The 19135-nt window shown below is 37.1% G+C and overlaps 2 protein-coding genes across 3 annotated transcripts in view; both read left to right on the top strand.

Moving 5' to 3' along the window:
* Positions 1-19135, top strand: part of LOC105381501 (synaptotagmin-7) — a 487160-nt gene that overhangs the window by 35082 nt on the left and 432943 nt on the right. The window lies entirely within an intron of this gene.
* Positions 3578-5644, top strand: LOC119694024. The gene is made up of 2 exons (XM_048631915.1): positions 3578-3948; positions 4236-5644. Exons 1-2 carry the CDS (start codon positions 3834-3836, stop codon positions 4541-4543), a joined length of 423 nt encoding a protein of 140 aa, XP_048487872.1. The 5' UTR covers positions 3578-3833; the 3' UTR covers positions 4544-5644.

Raw genomic sequence — 19135 nt, 5'->3', positions numbered from 1 at the left:
CTTTTATTCGTATATACTACAATACTATTATTAACCATCTTAAAAAATTAATTAAATCTATAAAAAAAACAAAAAAGGAATATTGTAAGTTCAGTGGGATTTGAACCACCATACCGATAATTGTAAGTCTTGTATCATACCAACTGAGCCATTCAATCTATTACAATGCCTTGCAAAATTTTGCTTCATATCATAAAAATAATGAATCATTGTCACTGGCACAACTACATGCTTACAATATCCGTGTGTGGGTTGCCCAGAACTAAATAATTACGTCGACGTCGCCGACACACACATACACTACCTACGTTAGTGTGCCCTGCCAACCATTTAACGTTGCCGTGTGTACCACTTTAAATTCATTCTTAAATGTCTTGTTCTTTAATAGTTTTGAGCCGAGAGAGCAGTGAACTGAATCAATCTTTATATCAACGCTATGATGCTCTCCCGTTGTCTGAGAATCTAATTTAAATCTACTGTACTATTACTATTATCAGTATTACTACTGACGGTGTCAATAGGGACACAAGTTTTCTTCGTTATAATGCTTATAACTGAGTTAATAAGATGAGCTACTTCTGTAGCTAGACGTCGTTTCTGATTTGAGGACAAAAATAAACTGTCCCAAGTCAACTTAAAATTATCTACGTACAAATTAGTATCAAAGAAATTGATACAATCAGATTTACAACATGCATTGTACATTGTTTTATTTAGGCTACATGTCATATAATTGCATTTGTCAGGCAGTGTGCATGAGTAAGGAAATGCACAAACAAATACATGTTTTGTAGGAAGGCCTTCTAATATAGCAAAACTTCTATGTATGTCAGACTTTGACACCCCTAAACTATTTCCCACCATAATAAATATAGTTGTTTTGTCAGTGTGTGACCTCTCTGAAATCAATTCAACTATTTGTCCGAATGTAAGTTCTGGGTAACAATAATTAACAACTTTTCCATTTACATGATTACCCAACATGTGCCCGAAATCCTTGCCAAGCCTATCGGAATATACAACTGTGGTGTAATCCTCGCTTGAATTGCTACTACTTGTAGTAAGCCTTGTCAAGGAAGTGGGTGACATCTTAGGTAACTGCTTATTACCTACTATTCTACTAGCTGCCTGAGCATAGGTGGGTTTCCTATGTAATTTCTTAGTGGAGGCCTGAAAAACATCTGCTGCCGCCGATCCGCTCTGGATGACCTCTGAGGATGGCGCGGCCGTCGGGAGGCTGGTGGTGGCCGCCAGGAGTCTGGTGGTGGCCCTCGGGAGGATGGTGGTGGTCCCCGAGAGTCCGGTGGTGGTCCTCGAGAGACCAGTGGTGAGTCCAGTGGTGGCCAACGGGATGCTGGTGGTGGCCGCCAGGAGTCTGGTGGTGGCCCTCGGGAGGATGGTGGTGGTCCCCGAGAGTCCGGTGGTGGTCCTCGAGAGACCAGTGGTGAGTTCAGTGGTGGCCAACGGGATGCTATTTGTGGCCTCCGAGGTGGTGGTGGTGGCCTCCGGAGATGCGGTGGAGGCTTCAGCAGGTGAAGACTTCTCCGGCAGCATCTCAACCCGAACTAAGCCCACACTTCTCAGCACCAGCAGCTGGTTTTCATACTCCACAGTTCTCTGGTCTAGGGCAGACTTCAATGTGGCCAGCCTAGACTGTAGCATAGCCATGTTGAACTCGCACTCTTGGTTGTTGTCTGCGAGTTTCTGGTTGTAGTCCGACATCTCTTCTTCGTATTTATTCACAAGTAGTTGTAGTCCCACTCTATCCTTTTTCAATGGAAGGTACGTCTTATGCTGTTTCAGTGCTCGCTCAGACTTCCTAATATATTTATTTATTTTAATATATTTTTTAAGCCTGTTTGCACCTTTGATATTGATTGATTTTCTTGGAGTGGTGAGGTCTATTGTTGGCATAGGGGTGTGATGTAGGGTGACTAATTCATCGTACAATGCCATTGTCTTATTTGTTTCTTCGCTTGCATGTGCTTCATTTATTTGCTGGATTTCTGTATGTGCTTCAGCCAGTTGATGCTCCAGGCTGCAGATCTTTGTCAAGGCAGCTTCATATAAATCCTGACACTCTGTGTTTGATCTCAGTACAATCTCCAGCTCATCACATCTGCCTTGTAAGTCTTGGTATTGGATGTCCATTTCAGCGATGACATTCTTTAAGTCGGTGTTCTTTTTCAAAAGGGAATCAAATTCCTTTTCGTTGTCCTCCCGCTCTGCCATCAGTTGGCTTGAGAGGTCACGAGACGCCTTGAGATCCTCCAAAGCTGTCCTCAGCTGGATCTCCAGGTCACGGCTCTGCACCTTCCGGGTCATCATCCTCGACATCTCTGAAAACCAACCGGGGTTACCCGTTAGTATCTTGATAGGTAGAACCGAGAAGATGATTATCCAAGACACAAAATAACCCTCTTTAGGTATAACTTGATCAAACCAGATACCAATAGGTTATAATAATTATTAAGTAAGTATATTGTAAGTCTATGCAAAAATGATCAAATAGTAACTTATTTGTTAGTTATCATAAACAATGTAGTCATGAACACAAACTATAGGTGGGGAGGGAGTAATATGCATAATATGTTACTTAAATGAATAGGTACTCAGTGTTATTATTGACTTAGAATTATGTAAACTTTAAGCCAAAAAACAATCACTTGATCATTATTCAATGAAGTACTAATAGCAATTAAGTAGGTGGAGACTATGATATAGTAAGAATAGGGAATAAGGGATACAAAAGCTAATAGAAAGTTTGAAAATTAGAAATGAAAACAACAAAGTTTGAAAATGACAAAGTCTAAAAGTGGGTTAAGGAAGTGTGAAAAACATTTCACGTATGCAGCAAACTAATGAATAATGATTAAATAATTTAGTGTTTATGATTTTAAATGAGTAATACTAGTAAAAATATGTAATTTTAACAATACTCCCCTGATAGATATCCGTTGGCAAATTCGAACTTTGACAGGTGCCGCTGCTTCAAATATCCGAGTCCCGTAAGTGTTTTATTTCAGGGTTTGAAGGCTTGTCTTCATTTGCACAGCTGTATAACACTATATTCTTTAAGTTAACACTAGTTTTATACGTAATTAGACATTAAATTTAGTAATATTAAAATAAATTTAATCAGCTGTTTTTTTGACACCCGGTTCGTAGGGTTGCCAGGGAGAAAAACCGACGTTCAGTCAAGACGTTAGACGTTACAGTCAACCACTTGACGAGTTGTTCTTTAGTCATACAACTGAGTAGCGACATCCAATGAACGGGCTAGCGGTTCAATCAAACAGGAGATTAAACCAGATGCCTGCGACATATACATTACAGTACAATGCAATAGGTACTCTTTATTTTCACCAAAACATAGAAATACAAAGTATTTCACCCCAGCCGCGGATCAAACACGGGACCACCCAGCCATCATAAGAATTATAAATGAATTTTAAATTTTATATTTAGTTAATCAAGAAGCGAATTGCGAAATTCTTCACCGAACAGACATATTTGAATTAAATTCGCCGCGTGGCAGGCACCCGGCTACCCGACACAATTACACAATTATGTTTCGCAGCTTCATTCTTAGCGATTTATGTTTACGTATTGTAGTAGCGCCATCTACTGTAGGCCTTGCACGATAGTTTAAAGTTTCTTTTTTTTTTTTTTTTTTAAGTTGGCATCTCTGACTGACTGTCGTGTTGGTGACAGGAGGTTATATAAGCCCCTGCTCTAGGAATTTCTCGTCATTCTGTGTTATCGTGCTGTAGCCTTCGCACGTATTTGGCACTCTGCGATATTTTTCAAATACCCTCCAAGCAAATAACAAGATGGGAAAGAAAAGGAAAATTCGAGACGCTGAAAACGACAGGATTGCTAAAAAGATAAAACTACTGGAAAATAAATTACGACGAGGGAGGCGAATAATTTCATCGGATGATAGCGGTAAGTGAACAAAATTTATAATGTTTTTTGTCGCCGTTGGCGAAAAAATCGTAGCTACCGCCGTTGGCGTTTAGTTATTTTTATACTAAACCAATAAAAAACGACTGTCGTTGACGGCCAAAAACTGAAAATACGTCGTTGACGTTTATTATTTTCTCTGGAGACATAACCTATTTATGGTTGTTATAACAAAAGTTTTTTGTTAAATTATATAGTTACCGTTGTTAACGGGTAGTTTTACGTTGAATTTATAAAAATAACATGTTTTATGTTTATTTGTCACACAGACTCACACGTTGAGGAGCAAGTTTTGCCCGATCTGACGCCGTCCAGTTCACCGGGAACTTCGCCACGAAGTAATATTAGAATGAGCTTAGACATGCCAAGCTTGTTGTCTCCTATGCAGAATACATCGCCTTCTGAACAGCCTAACCCGGAGCCTACCACAGCGGATGTGACAGTACATGAGCCAGGCCTGCCGTCAGAGCCTGGGCCCTCCACCACAACTGGCGCTCCCAACGAGGAGTCTGAAGCTCAGCTAGAGGAAGATATCTTGCAGATATTGGCGAAGCACCTCAGCCGGATGTTGTTTTAGGCAGAAACATTCATAGAGATATTGCATCTCGCTGGCAAGATATTTTATTAAAAGGTATGACCAAAGAGTCAAAGGAACAACTTTTTAAAAAGTATCTCATTCCCGCCAATTGTCACTACCTGGTTGCACCGATTTTAAATCCCGAAGCTAAAGCTGCGGTTCCTGACATATTAGCAAGGAGAGACTGCACCTTATTGCAAAAACAAAATCAGATCGGTGTGGCTTTAGCCGCGCTCTCTCAAGTTATAGAAATGATTGTAAAGAAAGAAACTGCTACACAGCTACTTCTGCAGCCATTAAGTGATGCTTGCCGCTTGTTGTGTGACAGCCACAACATGGAGACCAAGACAAGGCGAAGCATTGTGATGAGCACGATAAATACTAGCTTACGTGAAACTCTCACTAACAGCAGCCGTGACAAGTATTTATTTGGCGAAGATCTAACAGAAAAACTAAAAGCCGCTAAATCTGTTCAAAGAACCGGGGAATCACTGCTCAAACCCAACCCAGTAGCTACTTCAAGCAAAAATTCGAACTATAAAAACTTGGCCTTACCAAGAAACCGGAATTTAAACTACAGGGGTCAGACTCAGAAGAGACCACCGAACAGACAGGGCGAGTCATCGAGAGGACGAGCACCAGCGCGCCAACAACGCGCCACACCGTACGCGCGTCCGCCTCCACCTCCGCCCAAAGCGCCGTCGCCGACGAGGAGGCCCTACCGCCGGTAGATACTCAGGTAACGCAGTACGCTGGTCGATTAAAATATTTTCATAAAGAATGGATGAAATTAACCGATGATTCAACGTTACTGTCATGGATAGCGGGATATAAAATCCCTTTCATATCTACTCCAATACAAGATGTTTGTCCTGTAACTAGACCAAAATCTGATCAGGAGCATGATGAGTTTGTTTTGGCAATCAATAAGCTAACCTCTATACATGCTATTTCTCGATGTTCACATGAGGAAGGAGAATTTATTTCGAGCGTTTTCCTTGTGCCTAAACCAAACGGTGAAAAACGTTTTATTCTAAATTTAAAATTGTTAAATAAATTTGTATCAACAAACCATTTTAAAATGGAAGACTATAGAACAGCTATTAAACTAATAACAAAAGACAGTTACATGGCATCCATAGATTTAATGGATGCATATTTTTTTATAAATATCTGCAGTTTACATAGAAAATTCTTACGTTTTAATTATAACGGAACCCTTTATGAATTTAACTGTTTACCGTTTGGTTTATGCACAGCTCCTTACGTTTTTACAAAATTACTTAAACCTGTAATGGAATATTTACGCTCAAGGAACATGATCTCTGTAATTTACTTAGATGATTATTTTTGTGTAGGTAAAACTTATTATGATTGTATGAAAAATGTTAAACAAACGTGTAAGATATTAGAAGAAATTGGATTTATGATAAACAGAAGAAAAAGTAGCTTAATACCAAATAAGAGATGTAAATTTCTTGGATTCATCTTTGATTCGAACAAAATGATTATGGAATTACCCACGGACAAAAGATTAAAAATAAAAAATTATGTTCAAAGATTTTTACATATTCGTAAATGTAAATTGCGAGATTTCGCCCAAATGATCGGTCTTTTAGTATCTGCATGTCCAGCGATGCAGTTTTCGTGGTATCATACAAAACTATTCGAACAAGTTAAATTTCAATCTTTATTGCAAAATAACAGTTATAATCAAACAATTAAACTACCTAATTTCATAAGGGAAGATCTAAATTGGTGGTTAAATAATATAGATAATGGCCATTCTAATATAAAAACTAATAATTACATAAAAGAAATTTATAGCGATGCTTCATCATCAGGATGGGGGATATATTGCAACGGCCAGGAATCATTTGGTTATTGGAAGGAAAATGAATCAAAGTTGCATATTAATCAATTGGAGCTCAAAGCAGCCTTTTTTGGAATAAAAGTTTTTGCTAGTGATTGTTCTGATTGTGAATTGTTACTAAGAATAGATAATGTTACTGCCATATCGTGCATTAACAGGATGGGCAGTGTGCAATATCCCCATCTTAATGATGAGGCCCGCGACATTTGGAAATGGTGTGAACAGCGTAGAATTATACCTTTTGCATCATACATTAACACTAAAGATAATAGAGAGGCTGATTTCTTATCTAGGAAAAAATTTCAAGAAACAGAGTGGGAATTAGGTGATTACGCATATGATAAAATAAAAGAAAAGTTAGGTATTCCAGATATTGATTTATTTGCCAGCCGTTGTAATGCTAAATGTGATACTTACGTAACCTGGAGAAATGAGCCTGATGCATGGGCTATCGATGCATTTACTGTACTATGGAGTGGATTAAATTTTTATGCTTTTCCACCATTTTCAATGATTTTAAAAATGATTCAAAAGATAATTACTGATAAAGCGGAAGGAATAGTTGTTGTTCCCTTATGGCCAACGCAACCTTGGTTTCCATTATTCCAAAGAATATGTAAATCTGAAATCATACAATTCCCACCGGATGTTAACCTCCTAAAATCACCTTACAGATCAATCCACACGCTTCATCGCAGTCTAACATTGGTTGCCGCGAGATTATCCGGCAGACTTTACTGAAAAAATTTTTATCACCAAGGTCGGTCGAAATTATGCTAGCGTCCTTGTCAAATAACACTTACAAACAGTATGACGGCTCAATAAAAGCCTGGATAAATTATTGTAATATACATAATTACGAATACACTAAGGCATCTATACCTGTGATTATCCATTTCCTTACAGAGGTATTTGACAAGGGTGCTAAATATGGAACAATAAACTCTTATAAATCTGCGCTAGCTCTATTATTAGGAAATAATTTAGAAGATGAAAGACTAAAGCGCTTCATGAAGGGAGTATTCAAATTAAGACCAACTAATCCCAAATACAATGTAACATGGGACCCCAATATCGTCCTTAACTTTCTTGGAAAAAAAATATCCCAATGAAAGTCCTTATTTGAGAACCCTCTCCAAGAAGACGCTCACTTTACTTGCTCTTGTGACTGCACATCGTGCACAGACGCTATCTTTAATCAAAATAAATAACATAGTAATTAATCAAAACGAAATTTTAATAAAAATTCCAGATACAATTAAAACAACAAAATTAAATTCACTGCAACCCGTTTTAAGGCTTCCATTCTATAATCCACGTCCAGAAATCTGCCCAGCTCGTTGTTTACAAGTGTATTTAAATAAGACAAAACCTTTACGTAATAATAACAAAACAACCTTATTTCTAAGTACAAAAAAGCCTCATTCTAGTGTTACTAGCCAGACCATTAGTCATTGGATTAAAGATATGCTACAACAGAGTGGTGTAGACACTTCAATATTTAGTGCACATAGTACACGACATGCAGCCACATCGAAAGCAAACCGATTAGGAGTAAGCATAGAAGTCATCAAACGGACGGCTGGTTGGTCTAGTTCATCCTCCGCCTTTGCTCGCTTCTATAACAAAGATATTGTAACTAATGATGATCAGTTCGCTGAATCACTTCTTAATTCTGTAGAATGATTGTAATAATAATATGATGTACTTACCTACTAAGATGATTATACTATAATAAATGTTGATTACATAAAAATAAGTACTTATTGTATTACTTACCCAACATACCTTCGGTACATTGCTTAATATACCAATATATTTATTCTATAATCGAAGCTATAAACATCCTACAATACGTAAACATAAATCGCTAAGAATGAAGCTGCGAAACATAATTGAAGATCAAACGAACTTACCAAGTGAAGTTCGATCATAATTATGTGAGCAGCTTCATTCGATGCGATTTATAATCACCCACCCTAAATAAAACTGAAAAGTTAATTATTTTATAATTAACCATCCCGACCCTGTATATTTTGACGATTATAAAATAAATATATTTCCCTACAATTGCTTATACCTTTAAACAAAATGACGAGAAATTCCTAGAGCAGGGGCTTATATAACCTCCTGTCACCAACACGACAGTCAGTCAGAGATGCCAACTTAAAAAAAAAAAAAAAAAAGAAACTTTAAACTATCGTGCAAGGCCTACAGTAGATGGCGCTACTACAATACGTAAACATAAATCGCATCGAATGAAGCTGCTCACATAATTATGATCGAACTTCACTTGGTAAGTTCGTTTGATCTTCAATTATAATTTATAATTGTTTGCCCGTAAACTTTACATTCATATTCGATTTCATTCATTATAACTTGTGCGAATTAGGGTGCTAATTGGTAGCGAGCGACGTGCGATTGTCGCAGAGTTAGACTAACAATACAGGGTGTTGCAAAAAGGGTATAATAAGCCGAAACCTACATGTGCAGCATGGTATATCTAAGCCCGAAACTGAAATCAAAATTTATGAAATCGCGAACACCCTGTATAATTAACAAGATGGTGTGTCGCATACAAAAACGACGTAAAAGACTATCCGCATATTGTTTACTGACAAACCGTTTTAAGTTCAAACTAATGACAATGAAAGAGGCCACAAATCTTCTTACCGAAAAAAGAGCAGAAGTCGATTGTTATTAGTCGAGACGTTTCTTTTGCACTGCCACTCCATCTACGTATATTGTTAATCTACGACATTGTCTATTATATATTATGTTCATGTCGTTCCCTACCAATTCGTACCTTTAGAGTGCGTGATTATTCGGGAAAATTCTCTCTTGTTAAGTGCCACGCTCAATTCGAGGTGCGAAATGGGTAACAGTGGGTATTAACTGTTAAAGTTGTTCCTTATGGGGTAGTTTAATTATAGTAGTACAAGATTTTGCCAGCCAGATTTAGGTACAGCCGCCGACAGACGGCAGATTAGGACTTCAGGCGCCGAGCGGTGGTAGCTCAGTCGGGTAAGCGCCCGCTTCTCACGCAAGAGATGCGGGTTCGATCCCGGCGCTGACATGTACCAATGAGTTCTTTTAACTTAAGTACAATGTATACCATCGCTCTTACGGTGAAGGAAAACATCGTGAGGAAACCTGCATATCTAGATTTAGGACATCTAGATATGTGAACCCACCAACCCGCAGTGGACCAGCGTGGTGGGAAATGGTCCAAGCTTAGGAAGGCAGTTTAGACCTTGGGGATATGCACAAAGGTTCCACTCGAGAGAGCCAGGTGCAGGTACTTACACCCCCACAGAGAATAGAATAGAATAGAATAGGTACTTCAGGTTGAAAGGGTTTGTTATATAGAATTCAGGATTAATTACTCTATGGTTTCAAATTTGTATGATGCAAAGTGAACAAAACACCTGCATGACTTATTTATATAGGTACTTATTGGCTGCAACATTTATATACGATAGTTTATTATTATTTGTATATTTTTATGAAAGTTTTTGTTATTGGTTGATGTTTCTATTTTATTTATTAGGTGTATCCTGTTAGATAATATAAGTATTAGAAATAAATAAATAAAATAAATTTTGAAACATTAAGTAAATATCAGAGTGGTCAATCAAACAAATACATATTCCAAATCAGTATTTGCAATCTAAAAAGATATTTTTAGAAGTTGTCAGTTTTGCACAGAAAAATAATGGAAGGATGAATTTTGTATATATACCCCTTTTAGCAAAGAAATAACTGCAATTTAAATAATAGTTTCTGTTCTGCTTTAACGACTTAATAAATGTATCGTTTGAAATTAGGTAGTTACTATCGATTTGGTTTAATACCTCGGTATTTATTGTTAATAAAATAATTACATAACTAAGAATATCTAACTATTACATACTTTGTACCTAACTTAATTGTTAACTTAATAATTCAACTGAAAAATATGACAAATTATGTTGCAGAAGTAAAACAACTTAGGTATATCCAGCTCGCTCTATGAGCAACCCATTCGCAGGAAAAATAATATGCATAGCTTGATAGAATCCATACATTTAAGTATGAAATAGGTAATTAGCTTGGTCCCGTTAGCTTTGGAAAAGATTTTCCTGTGAAATTTTCAGGATAAAATACAGCCAATTTGTTAATGAAAATCTATCAAAAGTTATAAAAATGTTGTCAAACTGTATTTTTTTTTAAATAAAGTGTGTTTTTATGTTTACGTGTGATAATTGATGAATCAAAATTACAATAACACAATTTGAATGCTGTATAGCGAAAAATTCAAACTAGCCTACCTACCCTCCTGTTTGCGACATTTTTATTTCCTTCCCAAAAGTCATACAACAAAATACATCCCGTAATCCCTTTCAGCTTACCATACTAGACTTTGAAACACCCTGTAGAATACAATTCGGTTAGTAGACCGGCTAAAGTACCGAAAGTACTGGGTTTGAATCCGTTTTCCATTCTCGCCTTCAAATACAATAAGTTAATTGTTTACTGAATAAAGAACTGAACTTGCATTGTTTCATTACATACCAAGAACAATTTGTAACACGCCTCCCGTTCACAAAATTGCCAGTAAATTGTGAGGCAAATGATATGGCTACACTTCCGTCACTTAGTTAATTCGCTTACAACATGCTACGTATGGCTTTTCACTCAACATTAATAGGTAATTTAGTAAAATCTTAGTTATCTTGATCCAAGAAACATCCAAAGATTCGCAGTTGAAAGCTGACTCATAACTTATCTCCTCAGCTTATCACTAGTCTACCTCTGTCATTTTCTCCATAACACCAATGGTTAACTGCTAGCCTAGCACGGGGCGCAAGACGCGCACATAAAGACGTGACAAAAAAACCGTGGAGCTCACTCTTCAGGCTGCGCGATGCTAGGTAGATAATAATATATAATCAAAGATAATAATATGCTGCAAGAGAATGATAACTCGTATTTTCTTTGTGTGCAATAAAGAGTTAAATAATAAAAATAAAAATAAAATATGTGGGGACATCTCACACACGGCCATCCGACCCCAAGCTAGGCAGAACCTGTGTTATGGATGTCGGACAGCTGATATATCTACACAAATACATAGATAGATAGATACTAAATATAAATATCAACACCCAAGACCCGAGTACAAATATCTGTCTTTAAACAAATATCTGCCCCAGCCGGGGATCGAACCCGGGACCTTCGGCTCAGTAGTCAGGGTCACTAACCACTACGCCATTCGGTCGTCGAAATAATAATATTGAAACAGCATTTTGTCATCTCTCAGACAACAACACATTTACGTTTTGCATTTATTTTTTCAACTTTAACTAAAATACTATTAGAGGAATCTGCCTACCCCGCAAGGGAGCACATTAGTACAAGGTGTGAGTGTATCTTATTTTTACTTGCTTTTAAACTAGTGTATAACTCACAGGGGTATAATCGTGACAGTTCTGACATTGCGAAAAAGAGACGCTTAGCTACATTAAGCGTAAGAAAGAAACGTTAAGCTGTAAATGTTTTTTGTCCTTTTTGCTGTGGCGCCTGTTTACGTCAGTTCTCTGTGCCAAACAATGAAACAAATGAAAAATCTGTGCCAAACAAAGGCTGACAGTTACAACAAAATTTTCTAAATGCTATTTATTTTTGATTTGCTAGTGATTTGTGGGTGTTTATTAAGTTTATTAGACTATTATAATCACTTAACGAGTGTGTGACATGGGTGGGTGGATTTTGTTCGGTTTTATAGAGCATATTGAACGAAAACACGATGGAATTATGGTTGAGATATATTTTCACATGTAAGTAGATACTATCAAGTTTAACAAGCTTACATTCATCATAGTACTATCTATTGGCTCGATTTTAATATAAAACGATACTAATTTTAATACTGTAAGGTCTTTTAGTATCAGTTTTAAGTAAAAATTACGAGGTACCATATCATAACAAATCACATGGTGTTGCAAGTTATTGAAAATTTATTTTACCCACAAATATTATAGTATGCAAAGAAAATACTAGAAATTGTAACGGACTCGGGTTGGGTTTACAAATGGGGCGCACGAATTCGGTTTTTGTGAAGATTGTATTTTGTAGAAGTCATTCTCCTCTTTCAAATGAGGTGCCTCTCATTGTGAGGAAACGTTCGTTTCTTATTTTTTCTTCCATGTGTGATTTCTTCTGTATAAATAATATAAAGTTTATTGTATTGATACGAAATACGTGTTTCCTTTAAAAAAAACCCCATCACATATTTGGCCCACGATTATAATGCTCATGCTCATCCATAGGTTTCCGACAGAAAAAAACATATCAAGAAAATGGATAGACATTACCGGTCACACAAATTGGGAACCAAGGAAACATACAAAAATTGTGTTCGGCACATTTTGAAGAGGATTGTTTCGATTGGACGAAGACAATGAATTATACAATCCACTCAGTTTGTGTATATTAAATAATTATATTGAAATCAAATAAGTATGAGTAAAGTTTTTTTTTTTTTATATCGTCGGTTGACAGGAAAAACTCACTAAGGCTGATTTTTCAATATTCAGATAAATGTTATCTGGGTAATACAAACATTGAGAAACATTGAGACGCAATAGCATCAAAATTATTTCCCAGCAAAACTTTTGTCTGGCTATTGAAAAATTAGCCTTTAGTGTATTTTTCCTATCAACCGACGATATACTCAAGTTTTGTTTTTGTTATTATGATAAGTTAAATTTCCCCATATTTAGGTTTTATTTTTTTGTCGGCAACATCTATGGTTTGAGTGAGAAAGAGAATAGTGCACACGGCGATTGCGAATCTATTTGTAGTTGATCTGAGGTATAACTGCTTTTTTTTTTTTTTTTTTTTTTTTTTTTAAGATTTTATTATCACTCCACAGACTTTATGTCCGTGCCTTTTTGAGAGATCAATATATTGTGAGAGTTTGGTTGTTTTTTGTCTTCATCTTTTAACTACTCACTACTCAATGTGGAAGCTTATAATATATATATTTTATCTTTTATATATATATATACCTATATATTATTAATAATTTTTTTTTTTTTTGCACTCCTGGGGGAAAATCTACACAGACACCTGGGAAGGGGACCCAGGTAGTGTCGGCCTCTAACCGACTAAAAACCCCCAGTTGTGCATTTCTTGCTTTTTTTTTTTTTTTTTTCTTTGTTTCACACAGTCACACTTACAATTATAATGGCAACAAACATTTGAAGGGTAGGGCCAGTGTCAGCTGTCTTCAGAGAACTTAACAGACGCCTGTCAGTGGCCACACACTCCTTTTGTCATCGCTGTTGTTTTGCCTGGTGTTAATGTGTGACAGTGTTCTTAAAACTATCTTAATTTTATTGGTTAGTTCTTATACAGATAATATTAATTCATAATATACTATACAATACCTACATATCAAAACTATACAAAACATGCTATATACTATACATAACAAAACTATAAAATACATGCAATACGGTTTGCCCGTCAATACGAGTATAATTAACTTAAGCCTAATAACAAAATAATACACTATGTTACTACCTATACATTATACAAACTATAAATCTATAAATAAAATAGCCCTTCTAGGTCTGATCCCTGTGGGAGGGTTCCCAATATGCTGGCGACATTGCCCCGCTGGATTGCCAGACTCAGGCGCTGGCGGAGGTACGCCCCGGCTCGATTGTCACCTGAGACGTCTGCGAGCCGAGAGGTGATTTCTTTGACCAAACTTTTGGCGTCCGGACCCCATGGCCCCGTCGTTTCGACGCCAAACGGGAGAAATAAGTACGTGGTGTCGAGCGACTTGTATTTCTCCCGTTTCAGGTTTTCAGCAGTACCAGCCGCTCCCCCCGATCTGAATGTGTGTGGGACGTGCGACGCCGCCAGTGTGTCGACGCACGTGGCATCCCACACTAGCGACCTCCCGTGTGCCCAGGGAATGAGCGACATCCCGTCGGGCCTCTTCCCGTCGTCGCGAATGACACCGACAGGTTCCAGCACCGCCGGGGTGTTGGCTGACACTAGGGCCCGACGCAGGATGTCGTTCAATGCGGCGTGGCGGGACAGGCGGCCGGCACTGCGTTTGCAAGAGAGGCCATGGTGGCCAAGTTGGTTGACCTCCGCTCCGCACGGGCAGTGATGGGGCTGGACAATTTTCATGCCAAGGCGAAGGTCGATCGCCGTCTGGAAAGACCTGTCGTCGAGGAAGGTTCCCACCTTCGGTGAGGGCAGGGCATGGAGCCAGAGGCCTGACTCGCGTTCTGCCGTCTCCAGGAGTCTTGCCCTCTCTGTGTCGTTGGTGCTCGTCTCGAGCATATGTTTCTTCCTGTAGACAGGCAGGTGGGCTCGTCCCACAGACGTTGTGAGTGCGGGTTTTCGGGCAGTGCCTCACCAGGGCAGATCGACTGGCATGCCTCCTTGGCTTCAACACAGTACGAGACCTCAGAAACACCCAAAGATGGGTGAATAATTTTATCATACGAGACCTCAGAAACACCCAAAGATGGGTGAATAATTTTATTATACAAGGCCAGTGTGCTGTGGGTTGAAGACAAGAAGGCGGGCAGGGCTACGTCCGACACCTTTCTGACACCGATGCCGCCGAAACGGATGGGTAGAGAGGCCTGGAGCCACTCAAGTAACATTTCATTCGAGCTTAGGTTGTAAGAAATGCCTTTAGGTTTTACAAGGGTTGTGAAAAGGTTAATGCTTTGCTATCTGGTCATATTGAGTACTTGAGAATGATTAATAAGTCCTAAAACCAATTGTTTATTAATACAACCATGGAGCTGCTGATAAGAGTTTAAATTAACGTTATTTTAACTTGTATTTCAAGAGCATATAGTTCTAGGATCTTATAGTTGTCGTAGACTCCTGATAAAGTTCTAGAAAAGCTAGCATTTATGCTAAAGTGAGAGCTTAAGGTTAAATTTTTAACCTCGATACAACCATAAAGTTATGGAATGTTGAAATCACTAATAAGTAATTTTTAAAACCTATTTCAAACCTTTAGGCTGATGAGAGTTGTCTAGGCAAACAAATTAGGACTACTTGGTGAAAACCAAAAGCATTAAGCACTGGCTATGAGCTAAAGGCATGATTCAAGTCTTTCAAGAATATTTTAAAGCTTTAGAGGCATCTTCAAAATATGTTTAATGCTTTTTAGTAATTTCCTAACGGCCGCCATATTTTTTCAATGAAATAAAAAAAAACTTAGCATAAAGATACATTTTAATTAATTAGGGGAAAATTCAGTAGCGTTTGCTATACTATTCCAAATATATGTGTTTTTATATAGGCAGTACTTTAATTTCTAATATAACTTTACACCGAACATACCAAACGTTCATTGGCAATGTCTCTGCTCTTGCCCATTTTAGATTACGCTGACGTGTGCTACTTGGACCTGACTGAAGCACTTCTTAATAAGCTGGAACGTTTGCAGAACACCTGCATCCGTTTCATTTTCGGTCTCCGTAAATACGATCTTGTGTCAGGTTACCGCGCCAAGCTAAAATGGCTCCCTATTCGGGATAGACGGAATTTACGAATTCTTTGTCTTCTCTTTTCGATCCTTCATGAACCTAATTCTCCCTGTTACTTAAAATCAATGTTTAACTTTCTTTCCGATACCCATAACAAGCACCTCCGCTCTTCTCATAACCTTTTATTATCGTTACCCTTACATCGGTCTGGATTCATGCTAAATTCTTTCTCGGTCACGGCAGTGCGCCTATGGAATGATCTCCCTGAGTCAATCAGGAAAGCCCCCTCTCGACCGCTCTTCAAGTCAATGGTCCGTGCTCACTACCTCAGCAATTTAGAACAGATTAATTAGGCAGTCTTTTCTTGTACCCCATGTTATTATATATATATAATATATTTGTATATATTTATGATTTATATGTATTGTATAGTATTTTGGTATTAGTAGGTTTAGGGTCATATATATTATATATTTATTTACTTAGTTTTAGGGTTTAGGTATTATTTTATTTTAGGAACTCCACAATCATAATTATGTTTTGATCTTTTTTTTTTTCTCTTTTTTGCACACCCGTACTTTTTGATCCTCGTACCTCCTGCAGGTTGACTGGCAGAAAATGCTTTTAGCATTAAGTCCACCTAGTTGTACATTATTACGATTGTAAATTGTGCAATAAAGTATAAATAAATAAATAAATAAACATATTTTTTTTTCTATTTTTTTAAATTAAAATATCTTCAAATCTATTATTTACAAAAGGCCCGTCACGTATACAGAACTATTATCCTAAAGTACCACGATAAAGTGCTAGTCGCACAAGTTTTTCATATTTCCTACCTTCAGCCTAACTACTTACTGTATTTTTTATTAATACAACACTTACAAGTTAGCCATTTTGAATCTTGGAAAGTGTCAGGTAATGGCGCCATTTATTATAAAATCCTACACAGAAACATTTTAAAACCCGAGAGTCCTGGGAAAGGCATTACAAATATCCATCAAATATGTTTCAAGTTATAGTAGAGTTACACCCAGGACTAATTTAGAACCGTAAAACGGGGTAAATAGGAATGGCGGGGTAAATTGGAATAAAAATCTGCTTTTCGAAATCGATCTGTTATCGTCATTCTATTTATGAGAGATCAATACTTTTTTATTTTTGAACGAGCTTATATTTTTTTGCTACTGGCAACACTGAAAATTTAAGCCAGCCAATCAGGATTCACTAAAAAAATACGTTGAAAGTGAGGTCGTCGTGGAGAGGCAATTATTGCAGTTTTAAACTTTATGTTTTATATGTGATAAAAAAAGAAAAAAGGTTTAATTCGAAGTAATTTGGATTATTAGGTGTGTATTGTGGCTGGAAGAAATTTGAAAGTAAGTAAATAATTGCGTATTTTTATGGAAATCTTAGTTTTAGTCGAACAGTCGTTTTTAGGTTATTTTGGAGATAAATGGAACGTGAAGGGGGGAAATTGGCACACAAATAGGTATAATTGGCACATGAACAGGTATAATTGGAACAACGCGGGGGTTATTTGGTTTGGTAAAGAGGTAAATTGGAATTCCTAAATAGGGTTGTCAAAAACCAAAGCCTAAATAAGGTATGTATTCAATTTCCAAAAAAACGGTTCCTATTCTATGAATAATGCAATTAACCCTTATAAATGAACTGATCATTCTTTTGTAGTCGCTTAAATAAAAATTACATTAAGAATTTATTTTAAATCAAACTAGATTTTTTTTATGTTAGTTAGGTAGGTATATTATTTTAAAAAAGAATGTTTTATTTCCTTTTATCTTCGTTTATTATAAAATACTGATATTTTTCCATGTTTTGTTTGTTATTGTTATTGTTTTCCAAAAATATGATCTCAGACAGTTGTTTTTTACCTACTTTTTATTAGTATCTTTGTTAGTTGTTAGTTATAAGGTAAAATAAAAATTTTATCTCACAAAGTTTTTTTTGTAACTATTAAACACATGCCAAAAGGGAGTAGGGCAAAACACCCAGTAACTGACCACCTTAAGGGAGTTGTTCCAGTAATTTATCTGTAGCGGGCTCAATTCTTATCGCTTATTAAATCCGATTTTTGTTTTAGAAACTAGAATAACAGAGCTACATTCCTGAGTAAATAGCAAACATGTAGAAGTTACTCATTTTTTTATATATTTTTGCAAAAAAAAAGTAGTGATTTTCCCAGTAACTGACCACTAAAATCTAGTAACTGACCACACTCGATGCCAGTAACTGACCACCAATTTTAAATGGTTTAAAAATAGAATTATGATTAAATCTTATTATTATTTATTTATTTGATTACTTCATGTAATAGTACCGATCCTCTGGTCTCTTTTAATGTGTGACACATCACTTTTGCTCAAGGTTTCTTAACTGAAAAGTGCATTCAATTAATTAATCAGATTAATGCATAATTTAAATGATATCTTATCCTAATAATCAACCATTTATTTATTAAAAACACAAGTTAATGCATTTTTGTTAAATACTAAAAACAAAGGAATAAACACACATGTCCATAGTGAACACGCATTTTAAATTTACAGCTTTCAGGGAGATTAAGTTGCCCCAATGTAGTACCTTCAGATAAGTCACAGAAAGGGCGATTTTGTTTGTCCGGAACAAGCCAGGATCAGTGGGACAGGCCCATGAAGCATTCATGGTGCCAGAAACGAGCATTTTCTTAAATATAAAGTAGCGAATCCAAGCGCTAAAGCCGGTCATTTCCATAATCGGTATCAACTGATGAGGAGGAGGAATCGTGGCGGATTGTATTGTCGGCCTGGGAAAACATAAATTCCCCGCCGGAAAAGTAGGCCCTTTCCCCGCCGGTCCTTTCAAGGATGTAGGACCAGAGACAGATGGTTTTCATTATTGCTGAAACCCCAACCAGAGACTTTCAGTGCGGCTAAAAGAGTCATTGAGGCTAGCCATTGTAATTATGACCGAATCAGATATTGGGGGTTAGTTTTTCAAGATACAAAGATGCCTTGATGAACGGGATTTCAATGACTTTGTTGAGGATTCAACTGGAATATTTAGGATGCTGTTGAAACGTGCTTTCGTAGGTAAGTATTTGGCCAAAGACAGGAGTAGTCATTTCTGCAAGGGGAACAGGGAATCTTTGCCTCGTTGAAGAGGCGTCACTGAAGCAGAACATCGCTGTACTTTCTGCATTTT

This window comes from Plutella xylostella, chromosome 30, assembly GCF_932276165.1.
Source record: "Plutella xylostella chromosome 30, ilPluXylo3.1, whole genome shotgun sequence".
In the NCBI taxonomy this organism is placed as follows: domain Eukaryota; kingdom Metazoa; phylum Arthropoda; class Insecta; order Lepidoptera; family Plutellidae; genus Plutella; species Plutella xylostella.
This window is presented reverse-complemented; position numbering and strand designations above follow the sequence as displayed.

Bases quoted from the DNA above. Each gene is read 5' to 3' on its own strand.
- LOC119694024 (XM_048631915.1), top strand. From the start codon at position 3,834: ATGGGAAAGAAAAGGAAAATTCGAGACGCTGAAAACGACAGGATTGCT. The intron at 3,949-4,235 runs GTAAGTGAACAA...TTTGTCACACAG, and splicing joins AATTTCATCGGATGATAGCG to ACTCACACGTTGAGGAGCAA.